This window comes from Bufo bufo, chromosome 2, assembly GCF_905171765.1.
Source record: "Bufo bufo chromosome 2, aBufBuf1.1, whole genome shotgun sequence".
In the NCBI taxonomy this organism is placed as follows: Eukaryota; Metazoa; Chordata; class Amphibia; order Anura; family Bufonidae; genus Bufo; species Bufo bufo.
Window position 1 is genome coordinate 237,955,275 of NC_053390.1, and position 15,589 is coordinate 237,970,863.

At 48.1% G+C, this 15,589-nt stretch overlaps 1 protein-coding gene across 4 annotated transcripts in view; it reads left to right on the top strand.

Moving 5' to 3' along the window:
- LOC120988660 (E1A-binding protein p400-like) overlaps positions 1-15,589 on the top strand; it is a 160,283-nt gene that overhangs the window by 65,263 nt on the left and 79,431 nt on the right. For 3 of the 4 annotated variants that reach the window (XM_040416264.1, XM_040416265.1, XM_040416263.1), the window contains exons 18-21: positions 3,684-3,870; positions 4,689-4,855; positions 4,947-5,113; positions 9,414-9,596. In XM_040416264.1, the coding sequence (XP_040272198.1) occupies positions 3,684-3,870; positions 4,689-4,855; positions 4,947-5,113; positions 9,414-9,596 (704 nt within the window). The remainder of the gene's footprint in view (positions 1-3,683; positions 3,871-4,688; positions 4,856-4,946; positions 5,114-9,413; positions 9,597-15,589) is intronic. The other variant, XM_040416266.1, reaches the window with a different exon arrangement.

A 15,589-nucleotide genomic window follows, 5' to 3' on the forward strand; every position in this document is an offset into this window, starting at 1 on the left:
CACTCTCAATTGCTGTAGCAATTGCCTCTGTTTGGTTCTCGTGGGCACCAGGCTGCCACCTTGTTCCCTTCATAGGTAGAGTGCCTTCACTATCTCCAGAGGCTGTTGCCATTGATCCTGTCTGACTTTATGGTGTACCTTGCGGCACTATTTCTCCCTCACCGGACGTGATATTGAGGCCAACTTTTATTGCCGTTGCCACTGCACCTACCTCATCATTGTATGCACCAAACAGCCATCTTACTCCCTTCTTAGGTAGAGTTCCTGCACCGTCTCTGTAGCCGTTACACCTGTCTGGCTCTATGGTGTACTATCCGGCCCTGTTTCCCTCTTTTTAGGTGAAATGGAGGGCCTCCTTCAGTTGCCATTGCACTTAATTGTGGTGTGCACCTGTCGTTCTTTGTGGTACCGTGCGGCCCTATTTTCCCTTTCCAGAGCAGGCTATAGGTACCATTGCTACGTGGCAGCCGTTGCACTTCTCTGGTCCTAGGGTCCACCATGTGGCCACATCGCTCTAATCTTAATTCTAGTACCTCTACCATCTCCAGATGCTGTACCATTGCACCTCTCTGGTCGTATCTCTACGCTACACAGCCGTATTTCTACCTTACAGGTTGAGGACCTGCTCCCTCCGAATGCGGTCGCATTCCTGGATACTGTGGCTTTGTTTAAACCCTCCTTAGAGTGCAACATGCAGCCGCTTTACCTCGGTTTTAGGCATGCATTTTTAGTACCCATGTCCTGGGCCCTATGGTGCAATCTGTGGCCCATGCAGTTTCTGTATTACTGGGTGCTTCCTTCCCCGGGCTCTTAGCTGTGGATGTTGGTTACTTCCCTTTTTGGTTCTTCCATTCATCTGCCACTCCGTTACTGTCGTGCTCCTTGTACTTTCTCAAGGCACTGTCCACAACGGCCATCCTGGTTCAGCATGTACAAGGTAACCATATCTGGTAGGGGTGGGCCAGCCCAAGCCCCACCTCCACCCTGTCGGTCTATTGCTATTTCTGGTGTACCTAGTATAGGGCTGATCTGTTCTGATCTGATGGGTGGTCCACATACAACCATGCTCCCTACACCATGGCCAGGTGGTTTTTGGCTTTTGTGCTAGGGTTGATCTTGCCATCCCTATCAAATACTACTGTCTGCTGCACTCTGTGTCCCCCATATTATAAAGGAGTACCCGCGTTGTTTTCTATTACAGAGCAGACCTTTCCTGGTGGAGTACAGTGATCTCACTGGATCTTCTCCATGTTGGGGTCCATGGCTGGGTGAGCATCGGCTGCTGCGGCAGTTTTTGGCCATCACCGGATGTCCTCCGCCACACGGAATCCTTCTGGGGTCAGCGACATTATCCTCGCTGGACGTCCTCCCTGATGAGTTGGGGACAGAGCCACTGAGCGCCACACACCTGCCTGGTAGGTGAATTTTCTGCTGCTCGCTCAGGCATCGGACTTGGTTCCGTAGTTCCTTCTGGGTCCGGGTGTTCCTTTTATATTCTCTGTTTAGTTGTACTATCTAACAGAGGGCAGTCCCCTGGGACCTGGCTATCATCTGCGCCTGTCTGGTACTCTCTCCCCCTGGGAGTCTTCTGTATGTCGGTCGCAGCTGGTTTCTACATTTCCTGTAGTCACTCCCTTTTCTTTTATAACGACTTTCCTTATGCATATGGGTGTCTGTTGTTTTAGTGGTACAGCCCTCCCCGGGACAATGTATGCTGATTACTAGCCACTATTCTTAGAATGGCTAGTTGTCCATGGCCAATTCTTTCCCATATGATGGCTCTTTTCATTTTTTATTGGATATTCTAGTTTTTGTTGTCCTTTGGTGGTTCAGTTCCTGTTTCCTTGTGAGCCCATAGCGGGTACTCCTTTCTGGATTCCCCGTTCTTCTGACCACACAGATTCTGTATGATAATCGGTTTGGGAGGGGCCTGGGTTGATTGTTCCCCTTGCGGGTTCCATTAGCCTTGTGGACCTCTTGGGATTCGTGTCTATCTTCCCATCCTCCCACGTCAAGTACCTGGTGTTGAGTGGTTGGTGCTACGGCCTGCATTTCCACCTTATGGTCTCCTTCGGGAGGGACTTCCTCCTGTTTGTAGAACTTTCCTCCTTAGACTGTCGGGAGTGCTCTCCTTCTCCTCCCATGTCCCTCAGTCCAGTGTGTCCCTGCTGAGACTTCCTGGGCCTGCATCTCCCTGATACTTCATTTGAGGCTCGTTCCTCGTCTCCTGGTTTTGGGATGCAGGGTTTACCTGGCCTTTACTTCAACCCCCTCCCTTTCCAAGGGTTGGCGGTTTCCCTTAGCGCCTTTGGGGTTTTCGGCTTTCAATAGGACGCTTCGCTTCATCACCTGCTTCTCGGTGGGGGAAGTCCTGCTCCCTTCATTTGTGAGCCTTGCTATGGCTTCCCTCACTCCAGGGTGCCCCTGTTGAGATTTCCTGGGCCTGCATCTGGTCCCCTTCTTTCCCTGATACTTCATTTGGCCGGAGTTTCTCCGGTTTTGCGCTTCTCAGCGATATTTTGTTTTCAGAGGCTCGTTCCTCATTTCCTGGTTGGGGATGCAGGTCTTTTATCTTTTTCTGGTTTTTACTTACACCCCCCTCCCCTTCCAAGGGTTGGCGGTTTCCCTGAGCGCCTTTGTTTTTTTTTCTTTCAATAGGGCGCTTAACTTCTTCACCTGCTTGCGGTGAGGGGAGACCTTCTCCCTTCACATGTGAGCCTTGCTTTGGCTTCCCTCACCCTTTTGGCCTCAGGGTGTTTGTGCTTTCGCCTGAGACAATTGAAGGTTAGGTAGCTCCAATACGCGGTGCTGTCCTACTTTCTCTCCAGCCTTTGGCTGAGCTGGGTTTTTCCCTTTGCCTTCTTCTTGCATTTGGGTCGTTCTCCCAGGCTTTGGTCCTGGGGTGCTGGCAGTCGTCACTGTGGCTTCCTTGGGGTTTCTCCCTTGTTATGAGGCTTCCTGCCTACTCCGTGCTTTTCTCCTGATGGGTCACATGGTTTTCCCGCACCTGTATGCCCAACAGGTGGCATGGCTGTTCTTTTCCCACCCTCGGGGACTGCTTTGGGACGTCCCATGGTGCTGTGTCCCCCAATGCCATGCACGAGGAAATTTTGATTTTTTTGTACTCGCCGTAAAATCCTTTTCTCGTAGTAGGCATTGGGGGACACAGATCCCACCCTATGTTTTTTACTTCCGCTTCTCCGGGCTGGTCTCTTGATCTTTCCCGGTACGGGAGTTGGTTCCTTGCCTTTCTTCTCTCTCCTACTGCTTTTGGTACAAACTGATCTGTCTAGTGTCTGTGGAGAGGGTATAGCCCAACGGGGAGGAGCCAACACTTTTTTATGTCTAGTGTCGCCTCCTAGTGGTAGTTGGACATATACCCATGGTGCTGTGTCCCCCAATGCCTACTACGAGAAAAGGATTTTACGGTGAGTACAAAAAAATCCAATTTTTTACTTTTCGGAATGACCCTTTCTAAAGATGAATTTTTTTGCTTTTATCCATTAAGTTAATATGTTGCTCTGTGCAGCAAGTAGGTGCTGTAGATATACACTGTGGTTGTATGGAGCATAGTAAATCTACAGACTGGCAACTGGAAGCGTTTTATAGGAGTATTGATAACTGAATTGCAATGTTAACGTTTTTCTGTACATTTTAAAATCATATTGGTTTTCTTTGTGCAGAACCCAAGATTCCCTGAAAGGAGGACATTTTGTAAGTGTTCTTCATGTCCTGACACAGCTTCAGAGAATTTGCAATCATCCGGATCTGGTGGACCCCCGCTCTGGAGAATCTTCCTATGCATGTGAAGCGTTGCAGTATAGGACTGCATCACTTGTACTGCAGGCATTAGAATATGATCCCTGGAAGGTAAGAGATCTGTCTGTTTCTCCATCTTGTCTGAATTCAATGGGGTCTGCTTTTTGTATGGAAATGGAGATAGTGTTCCTGCTTGTGCAGCTCCAGACATGTGATGTGGTGTAATAGATGTGAAGACTGGTGAGGGTGATGGGTGTGGGTTTGTTTGTGGGCACAATTAGGCGGCTTTCTGAGAATCATCAGAATCTTGAAAAAAAAGCACTTTCACAATTATTATCTGTGCATTTTAAAGTTACATACAAGGACTAACCATTGCATAGTCTATATTTTACTATGATTGATTTTCTTAAATGAATGAACAGCCACTTTAATTTTTAATGCTCATTATTTTGGAATGTAATTGAAGGGGTCGTCCAGTTCTTTAAAATTGATATCCTTTCCTTAGCATATGCCATCAGTTTTAGAATGATGGGAGTCGCTCACGATTACTTGAATCGTGGGATGAATTTGTACTACCATTCACGGTTGCTTCTGAAAGTATTGTGCCTTTTGAACAGTAAGGTGCTGTGTTGCCCTCTGGAACACCAGAACCTCTTCAAACAGGTATTGTGTAAGCCTCCCCCACCAATCTAATGTGGATAGCCTATCCTAAGTTTAGGTCATCCGTTTTAAATAACCAGAACCCCCTTTTAAGTACTGCATTAAATGGGTTATCCCACAAACAGCATTTATCATTTGTCCATTCTCTGGATCGCTGGGTATCCCTGCAGGTGGACCTCCGGCAATCTGACATATCACTTATCTTGTAGGATAACCTATTTAATATACTGTGCAGTTAGACAATATTATTATTATTTTTTTCTCCGTAGAACGCAGATTTGTCCCTGTTTGCTTTACTCGGGCTTGAGAATAAAATGACCCGTTATGAAGCTCAGACGATTCCTAAACTGAAGGTAACAAGGAAGCTGATTCAGGAGATAAACAGTAGTCCTGATCCTGCTCCTCGACCCAAACGGGAAAAAGTTAAACTCAGCAGGTATTGTCTGATATTGTAGTAATAACTGGCTTCTTTATTTTTTGCGGTGCTTCTGTTCATTTATACATGTAATATTTCCCTTGTCACGTAGGTTATTTGAGCCAGTACTTTATGGTCAGAAACCTGAGGGTCGCACTGTTGCTTTTCCAAGTGCACCAGCAGCACGTACAGTGACAGCAACTACAGCCACTGTCACCCAGCAGGGACAGATCAGAAGGCCTCTGGTTACCACAGCTGTTACACCACAGGGGACCAAAGGTAACGCTTCATTTACGCCAAATATCTAGGGGCATAATGATTACTTTTATTGTATTGTAAGAAAAGCTAGGTTTGAAAATTTTCTGCTTCAGTTGCTTGCTAAAAATAAAGACATTATCTCCTCATACCTTGCGCTTTGTACCAAAGCAGATATATTGAGGTACAACCACATGGCATGGATTCACTGCAGTTGGGTAAATTGTCACCATAAGGGTCGCAGCGGGCCCCAATTAATCTAATGAGGACTGCACTGTTTAGTCAGTCTACTTTGTTAATGCAGCATTACCATGCAATACCCATTAGCAGAGCAGACCAGCTAAAGAGTGCAGTCCTCATTCGGGTTGTTTCAGGTATCGAATTTTCGATACCTCAATACTGGGATTTGCCTTTTTTTCGATACTAGGCTTCGCTATTGCGCATTGTAGTATCAGAGAAAATGGAGCGTGCTCCGTGTTCTCCTCAGCAGCACGGGTAAAAGGAAGCACTCTCTCCCTCCCCCCTGTGCCGCAGCTGCCACCAATGAGGAGAGAGGGGCGGACGCACTGCGCCACCAATGGAAATAAACGTTTAATACAAATCCAGGAGGCGGGTGCTGGCGGGCAGCTGCGATCAGTGGCAGTTAACCCCTCGGTGCCCGCCTCCTGTATTAAATGATAATTATCATTGGTGGCGCAGTGCGCCCTCCTCCCCAGTATTAAAATCATTGGTGGCTCAGTGCGCCCCCTCCCCTTAACCCCCCAGTATTAAAATAATTGGCGCAGTGCGCCCCCTCCCCTCAACCCCTCCAGTATTAAAATAATTGGTGGTGCAGTGCGTCCCCTCCCCTCAACCCCCCAATATTAAAATCATTGGTGGCGCGGTGCGTCCCCTCCCCTCAACCTCCCAGTATTAAAATCATTGGCGCAGTGCGCCCCCATTAAAATCATTGGTAGCAGTGGCCACAGGGTCCCCTCCCCTTCTCATTGGTGGTGCAGTGGTGGTTCCCGATTGGAGCCCCAGCAGTGTAATCCTGGGTCTCCGATCGGTTACCATGGCTGCCAGGACGCTACTGAAGCCCTGACTGCCATGGTAATCTCCTTGCTGCTGTATGTACTATGCACAGGGCAGCAGGTTGCGTGTGAAGTCCTATTCACCCTAATGGAGTTCTATCAGGGTGAATAGGACAAAGGATTAAAAGATCCCAGGTTCTAGAAATAGTTAATAAATAAAAAGTAAAAAAAAAAAAGTTTCCCAATTTTATATATTAACAATAAATAAATAAACATATCGCCATGTCCGAAAAGTCGAAACTATTAAAATATATTTTTAAAAAAAGTCCTATGCGGTGAACACCGTAACAGAAAACCTGCGCGATTCGCCATTTTTTTTGTTTTTATTGTTACACCTAAAAAATAAGATCGGACTGTTCTATTATGGGCCGGACGTTCCACAAGATGCGCGCGGCTTTTTTTGGTGTTTTATTTTTTCCGCGTGGTATAGAGTATCGAAATACTGCTTTTTTTTTCATTTTTTTATTTATTTATTTTTTATATTTTTTTTTTATCGAAACCGAATAAAAATTTTGGTATTGAAACAACCCTAGTGCTCATTAGTCTATTTAGAACCCACTGGTACCTGACCGCAAAAATGTGAATATGTAACTTTTTATATGAGATCTCCTCTTTGTGCAGCCTACGCCCTATCATACTGAGGTCAGGCCAGTTAATACATGTACATGAGTGTGTTGAATGAAGGTCATACACCTTTTTTTATGGATCAGAGGTACTTTCACACTGCAGCTTAAAGGATAACTGTCATATTTTTTTAATTTGCTAGTTTATTAGAGCTAGGCAATTATTCCTGAGTTAGTCTGTTAATGATTGCTAAAAGATCTGTAATTAACTTATAATAATAGCTTTCATTAATGTCTCCTGTACCTTTCCACTGCTCCCTTAAGATTGTTGCTAGGGCTCATCTGTCTCCAGCTAGGAAGACAGAGGGGCGGTCCTTCACACTGCATGCCTGCATTAGGCTTCAGAGTGAGGAGGTGTGTCTTTCAGTAATCCAATCTGATTGGCTGGCAGGAAGCTGCTGGCTCCCGCAAGTGTGTATGGGAAGTAAGGGAAGGCAGTTTTGGCCTCAGAGAACTGGCAGAGGAACCTTCTTGAGAAGATCCTCATATTGTAGGATTCAAGACAGCCGTAACTAAGGGGAAAACTCAAGTAAAACGGTGGTATGTGAAGAAACTAAAGATTGCTTTATGCATAATGCTGCTGCAGCAGTAACATATGCTAAAATGTATTTTTTGATGAAAACATGACAGTACTTTTGTTTCGCGTTGATTGTAAAAGTGTCTGAATCGGCAAAGCGGTCCTAATTAATACACTGCATTCACCCACACCTCTTGGCCTTGATTTGTAGGTCCATTGTTCCTATTGCCACACTCCATATATTTGTCCAACCTACTGTATTCTGCAGGAGGAGGAAATTGGGATTCCTTCCTGTCATAGGAGGAGGGATGCATGTACTATGAATTTAATTCAGCATCCAGTCATCTAGGAATTATTAGGAAATTCCTCAGATTAAAGAACAAAGTGATAGTAGGATATTTTGTCATAGTTTTTGACACTTACTAGAAGTTTTCCACTGAGTTGTAGTTATGTTTTTGTGACAATCCATTTATACTGGATTAGGGCTCATGCACACAACATTCATTTTTATAGTGCCGCAAAAAATGCAGACAGCACATGAATGTCATCATTGTGGTGTCCACATCCGTGAGGCCGTTCTGTAAATTATAGAACTTGTCCATTTTGCAGGCAAGTATAGGTATTTCTAACAATAGGGACCATAGAAAGTGCGTGACGTTCGTTCTATTCTTTGCTAGTAAGGCTGCTGATAACTTTACCATTATATGATTTAGTGCTTTTGGACAAGTATAGTCATTTCTGGCTTTAATTTTTTTTCCCTCTTGCATGATGGATGACTCAGGTTTAAAGAGGTAGAATTGTGATGTCAGCATCTGTTTTTAACATTCCTTAGGCTTTCTCATCAGCGTTTCCCTTTCCGCTATTGAGATCTGTCATGGGATCTCAAAACTGGAGGAAAACGCTTAAAGAGGACCTTTCACTAGTGTACAAACTAAAAACTAACTATATCTGTGGGCAGAGCGGCGCCCAGGGGTCCCCCTGCACTTACTAGTATGTCTGGGCGCTGCTCCGTTCGCCCGGTATAGGCTCCGGTGTCTGCAGCTCCCTCTGTTGTACTGGACTGATTTTTTGTATGAGGCGTGTCCCTTGCTGCAGCGCTGGCCATCGCAGCGCACAGCCATTTATTGTCAGTGCGGTCAAAACTGACCAGAATGCATTCCATTCAGTTTGGTTGCGTTCCCATTCTAGACACACAAGCGCTGCAAGCAGTGTTTTTGAGTGTCAAGGGATACTAATCAAGACTGATCCGGCATGACATACGATGTACATTGGTGCCGATCCGTTTTCTCGGACACAAAATAAAACTGATCCAGCACCCATTGACTTACAGTGGTTTTAGTGCCGGATCCGTCTTGGCTATTTTAGAGATAATGCAACCGGATCCGTTCATAACAGATGCAGCCGGTTGTATTATCATAATGGAAGCGTTTTTGCTGATCCATGATGGATCCAGCAAAAAGGCAGATGTGAAAGTAGCCTTATGTTGTTGGCAGGAACGGAGACATCAAATTAAAATGTCAGAGCTTGATATGTGGTTGGCACTGTTGGGCTGGCACAGATCAGAGGTGGGTTTGGGAGTCTGCAAGGTATTCTGGAGTAAAGATTAATAAAAATAAAACGGGATGCCAACTAATAGTTAGGAAATGTGCCTTGCCCATGTATCACAATTGGATAAAAAAAATTGTTGGCCTGCAGTGTTTTATTTTCTCTAAACATAATTATTTGTGCGTTTTCCAAGAAGGTCCTACATTTCTCTTTCATTTAGCAGTAGTGCTGCTGGCAGGTGGCGTTTCACCTTCTTGAGGCCAGCAATAGATGCCCATCACCTTAGAATGCTTGGTTCCTTATATTACTGGTACACATGTCTGTATGGTGCATTGCCTCTCATGCTCTGTGTTGTGTGGCATGATGCCAGTGAGGCAATGGCATTGATGGAGACCATTGATACAGCAGGCTTTTAAAAAGTGATTACCACCTGTTCTGTCAGATTATCCGCAGTCTATGACTATGTAAATTGCTGTGAGGTTGCCTTTTTATGCCTTCCGTTGCAATGTTTAAATGTAATTTCTTCAGGATACTTTTCTTCATTTTACTGTTAATGTCATTCTCAGCAACTACCACTCAGGGTCAGGCCACTCATGTCACATTGGGAGCTCCTAGGCCACAGGCACCAGCAACCTTTGCAGCAGCCCCTGCAGTAAGGCACCTGACTCATTCTCAGACTTCTCAGCATACAGTTCAGCAGAATATTCTATCTCCAAGGCTGGTGCTCAGTTCTCAGGCCAGGCTTCCAAGTAAGTTGTCCGACAAAGCCCTTCTCACGTAAAAGTCAAGCACTTTTATAGGAGCATTTATGGACCCGTTCAGAGATGATTTATTTATTATTATTATTTTTTTATTGTGATTGGCATGTAGTTACCGTGAAATCCTTTTCTCGTTGGATGGATTGGGGGACACAGCATCATGGGTATACTCCCAGCTGCCACTAGGAGGCTGACAGTAGAAAGGAAAAGTGTTTGCCCCACCCAGATTGGCTATACCCTCTGCACAGACACTAAACTAACCAGTTTGAGTCTAGTGTCCGTAGGCAGCAGACATGACCTGCTCTGTTTTTTTGCAGGTCTTGCTGCTTTTTTTTATTCTTTTTTCTTTTCTTCTGCAGATCTTGGCCTGCTGCAGGATGGGGCTTCATCGTGGATACCCACTTTAGTTGCACCCCCTGCGGGCGCGTAGTCTGAGTATCTCGCTGGTCACCCAGTCCCCCATTACTTCATTCACAGTGGCATGTCGGTAATCCCACGCATGTGGGAGTTTGCCGAAGGGGTGACCCTGCGGTGCCTGAAGACTCTAGACGGTAAGTATTCTCCCCTGCATCCCTGTCCCATAGGATCTCAGGTTAGTTCCCCTCTTTTTGTCAGGGGGTGGATTCACTTTATTTGGGGGGCCTGGGATGGTTCTCCTTGTTTTCCCCCCTGTTCTTCCGGGGGGGGGGGGGGGGGGGGGGGGGGGGGGGAAGACAATTCTCCACACTCTGGGGGGGGCCTTTTTTCTTCCCTCTCTTGGGTTACCTACACCTCCCTGGCCACCTATGCCTCTCCCCAGCCTTCCCTTCTACTTTAGTCCCCGGCTTCTGCCGTGACTAGGCCGCATCTTCTCTGCCTGGTCCTCGGGCCCCAGGTGCTCCTTTTGCCCAGTTTTTCCCCCTCCCCGAGCCCCCCACACCTGTTTTTTCTTTTCCAGAGGGCCCCCAGTCTCCCGCGGTACCCAGACACTTCATTAATCGAGGCCCCGGCTTTTTCCTCGCCTAGGCCGTGTCCTCTTCCTGCCCCCCCCCCCCCCCCCTGCTTCCCAGGCTTTTTTTTCTCTCCCCTCCCCACTGCTCTCAGGCATATGAGGGGAATAGACCCCTTCCAGAAGCTGTGTTTTCTTTAAATGGACCGCGCTGCACCAGGACAGAGCTGAAAAAGTCCTCCCTTCCAGATCTCACAGGAATTTCTTGGACATGGGTAAGCAGTCAGTTCACTCGAATTCACCCTTTTTCGAGGGAACCTTATGAGAAAATAAAGTTGCCGCCAATAGTGAAGTACAGTCACAAGAGGTTAGAAGCTGTCAAGCGTGGGCTTTAGCCCTGTGGGTGGAGTTTGCACTGAACTCCTACTTCAAAAAAGAAAGGGGCCTCCATCTTGCCAGGATCGCTTCTGCAGCCTTCCTGTACGCTTCTGCGGCTGCTGCAGCACCTCTTAGGGGATACAGCCCCTGGGGTCTGGTATGGCAGCCTCTGGCTGGCTGCTTTTCTATTTTTCAGGGTCCCACTCAGCCCTTATATCCTCTTCCAGAGAAGACTCCCATTCCCGGTCCCCCTTGCGGTCGCCATGTATTTTATGTGCGTCCGTTGCAATAAAAAGTTGCCATGCGGTCAGCCTGACCCTGTTTGTGCGCAATACCTTGCCCCCAGAACGGCATTAGCAGGGCGGCCGCTAACTCTGTGGCCTTCTGCCTCCAAAAAGCCGCTCATATCTCTCCCCTTCCTGTGTGGTAGGCTTTTTGGGAAGCGTTTGGAGGAGCTTATTTCTGAGGCCACGGGTGGGAAAGGTTCTCTCCGTCCCCACAGCCGTCCTATGTCTGCATCGCGATCACAGCGTTTTCTCTCCTTTCGGGATTCCTCTTCCCGTCAGGACAAAAAGACGGTTCGTCCTTCCTTCAAGGCCAAGCCCTCCTGGCATGCCCGTCCTGAGCCTTCTAATCCCCAGTCTGCAAAGCCATCATCTGCATGACTGATTTCCCCTGCTCGGGTCGCCTCCTTAAGTGGGGGTTTGTTTGCTCACCTTTCAGGATCACTGGAGCACAAGCGTGGACGACGCCTGGGTTCTGGGGGTAGTTTTCTCCAGATACAAAATAGAATTCTCCGCCCTTCCCACAGGTTGGTTCTTCCAATCGTCGCCGCCCAGGTCCCCCTCCCGGGCCGCCGCTTTTTTCCAGGCCATTCATTCCCTTCACACGCATGGAGTGATCGTTCCTGTTTCGACTCGGAACGTTTTCAGAGGTTTTACTCGAACCTCTTCACTGTTCCCAAGAAGGACGGTTCTCTTCGCCCCATTTTGGATCTGAAGGCGCTCAATCATTTCGTCCGTGTCCGTCACTTTCGCGTGGAGTCCCTCAGATAGGGGATTGCTTCCCTCGAGGTGGGAGAGTTTCTGTCGTCCATCGACATCCGGGATGCTTATCTGCATGTCCCCATAGCTCTGTCTCATCAGAGGTACCTTCGCTTAGCAGTAGCATTTTCAATTCGTGGCATTGCCCTTCGGCCTGGTGTATGCCCCGAGGTTCTTTACAAAGGTATTTGCTCCTCTCATCGCACTTCTCCGTGCCAGGGGAGTTGCAGTAATACCCTACCTGAACGATATTCTGGTGAATGCTCCTTCCCGGGTGGACAACCTGTCCAGCCTCCACATCACCATGTCCGTGCTATCCCAGTTCAGGTGGCTGGTGAACCACTCCAAGTCCTCCCTTGTTCCCAGCCAGAGGATGGTTTTCCTGGGCATGGTCTTCAACACTTGCCTGGGACAAGTATTCCTTCCCCAGGATAAGGTAGTGGCTATCCAGTCAGGGGTGGCTCGCCTTCACGAGCAGTCTCCTCTGTCCATCAGGGCGTGCATGCGTGTTCTTTGCCGGATGGTTGCCTTCGAGGCAATTCCTTATGCCCAATTCCACACCCGGTCCCTTCAGCTCTCAATTCTTGCCTGGTGGAACAAGTCTTCGTCAGGCCTCGATCGCCCGATCTGCCTTTCCCCTCAGGTTTGCCGGGACTTGCGTTGGTGGCTGAACCATCCCCTTCGGCAGATTCTTCCTTACCCGCCCGTTGGCAGGTGATCTCCACTGATGCCAGCCTAGCAGGTTGGGGGGCAGTCTTCAACTCCACTGCGGTGGCTTATTTGAACCACCAGGGGGGCACCAGAAGTGTGGCAGTCCTGAAGGAAGCCTCTCGCATCCTGTGGTGGGCAGAGGAACACGTTCCCGCTCTCTCCGCTGTCCACATCCCCGGAGTCGACAATTGGGCAGCCGATTTCCTCAGTCGCCAACGTCTCGACCTGGGCGAGTGGTCTCTCCATCCAGAGGTGTTTCTACAGCTCTGTCAGCGTTGGGGAATCCCAGACGTGGATCTCTTTGCCTCCCGTCTGAATCACAAACTTCCGCTTTACGTCGCCAGGTCTCGGGATCCTCAGGCTCTTGCGGTAGACGCCTTAGTACTCCGGTGGTCTCTTCTATCCCCTTCCGCCTCTTCCTCGGGTACTCAAACACCTCAAAATGGATCGGGTCCTAGCGATATTAGTGGTCCCAGACTGGCCCCGCAGGGCGTGGTACACAGATCTTGTCTTCCTGCTCGTAGACGCCCCATGGTGGCTACCACTGCGTCCCGACCTTCTTTCACAAGGTCCGCTGTTCCACCCAAGTTTACCTCGGCTTCATTTAACGGCGTGGCTGGTGAAGCCGCGGTCCTAAGGTTCCGTGGTCTCTCTGAGTCAGTCATTCAGACTATGCATGCTTCATGCACGTAAACCCCAGTCGGCCAGGATTTACCATTGTACCTAGAAGGCTTATTTTGCCTTGAGAAATGTCTCCGCCTGGCCTCCATCAAAGGTCAGGTCTCGGCGTTCTGTTCTTTTCCAAAGGCCCTTGGCGTCTCGTTCCGAATAAAAACCTTCCTTCAGGGGGTGGCTGATTGCATCCCCCCCCCCTTCCGTTCTCCAGTGGAATCATGGGATTTGAATCTGGTCTTAGATGCCCTTCAGTCCTCTCCCTTCGAGCCCTTGAAGGAGATCTCCCTTTCTTGCGTCTCTTTTAAGGTTGACTTGAAGGTCGCGATTACCTCCATTCGCAGAGTCTCTGAGCTGGCGGCGCTCTCTTGCCGGTCCCCCTTTTTGGTTTTTCACCAGGACAAGATTGTCCTGCGCCCAGTTCCCTGCTTTCTTCCCAAGGTGGTTTCCTCTTTCCACATTAATGAAGAGATTGTACTGCCTTCATTCTGTCCCAACCCCTCTCATCCCAGAGAGCGGTCTCTCTATCGTCTGGATGTGGTTCGGGTGCTCCGGCTGTATCTCCAGTTAATGGAGTCCTTCCGTCGTTCTGACTCCCTCTTTGTCATCCCTGAGGGCTCACTTAAGGGTTTACAAGTCTCCCGTTGGATTCTGTCGGCTGTCAAGGAAGCATATGTGGCGTGATCCCCCTTTCCGGTTGACCGCTCACTCCACTAGGGCGGTCGGGGCATCCTGGGCGGTCCGGCATCTGGCCTCTGCCTCCCAGGTCTGCAAGGCTGCCACCTGGTGCTCAGTTCACACCTTCTCCAGGTTTTACCACATCCATTCCTTGGCCTCTGCTGATGCCAGTTTGGGTCGCAAGGTTCTGCAGGCGGCTGTGCGCTAGGGTTTTTGTATGGCTGTTTCTTCCCACCCTCGGGGACTGCTTTGGGACTTCCCATGGTGCTGTCCCCCAATGCCATTCACGAGAAAAATTGATTTTGGTACTTCCCGTAAAATCCTTTTCTCATTGGATGCATTGGGGGACACAGATCCCACCCTTGTTGTTTTTTTCTTCGTTCAGGTTTTCTGGGTTTCCCAGGACTCTTCGATAATAGTCCTCTTTCTGGTTTAGGACATGTTGGCTTCACTTTTCGCTCTGTATTTTTGTACTCCTACTGCTTTAGTAGCAACTGGTTAGTTTAGTGTCTGTGCAGAGGGTATAGCCCATCTGGGTGGAGCCAAAACTTTTCCTTTCTAGTGTTAGCCTCTTAGTGGCAGCTGGGCATATACCCATGGTGCTGTGTCCCCCAATCCCTCCAACGGTAAGTACAAAAATCAATTTTCTTCTAGCCACAGTTTCTAAGATGGGGAACAATGGTCTAAGTGCAAACTGCAAATCTGTTTATCTAAAGGCTACGGATACCTTTTTACTGATGTATTGTTTATTTGCCTGCTTATTGCAGGATTAAAGTGGTTGTCGAGATTAATAAAGTTGGGGTTGCAGGTGCCTCCTGCCCCTTCCAGTGTTGCACTCTATTGCTCCCTGACTGTGTTTGTTTTGCTGGCTGCAGCAGTGACATCCCGTACACACCACTGGCTTCCGCATTCACATCCGGTATACTGCTGAGGCCAGTGATTTTCTGCACAATGACCTGGTGTGTACAGAACATCACCGCTGCAGCTAGAAAGATGACAGTGCTGCAGGATCGGAGTAGGGTGAGAATTTGACATTTACTGTTGCTGCCCCAGTTTTTATTTATCTTGGACATCCCTTTTAACAAACGTTCTAAATAGTCTCCATTAAAAATGTCCTGCCGTTCTTCTCAATCTGCACAACCCCTTCACATAGCTGTCTGTGATGCCGCTTCTAACATAGATCTGAAATTATGCTGCTCCTTGCTGCAGTGGGCATGTATTATTAGGAGGATTTTGTCCACGTGAGAAGTCTGAAATTAGCAGCAGGTTTGGTAATCGGGAAGTGGAACAGACTGAAACTATTGTTTAACTCTGAGTAACTACTAATATATGTAAAACTCATTTTATCTGGTGTGTCCATAGCCTTTAAAGGGGTTGTCCAGTTTCTGATATTAATGACCTATCCTCAGGATTGGCTGGGGCCCATCTCCTCGTATGAGCTCTGCGTTCACTTCAGTGTTTACCTGCTCGCTTTTGACATTGCAGTGGTGAGCAGGTGTAATTACAACTCCCTGGTCCCATTCACTTGAATAGGGTGGAGCAGTTTTAGTTACTTTCCATCCCGTTCAAGTGAA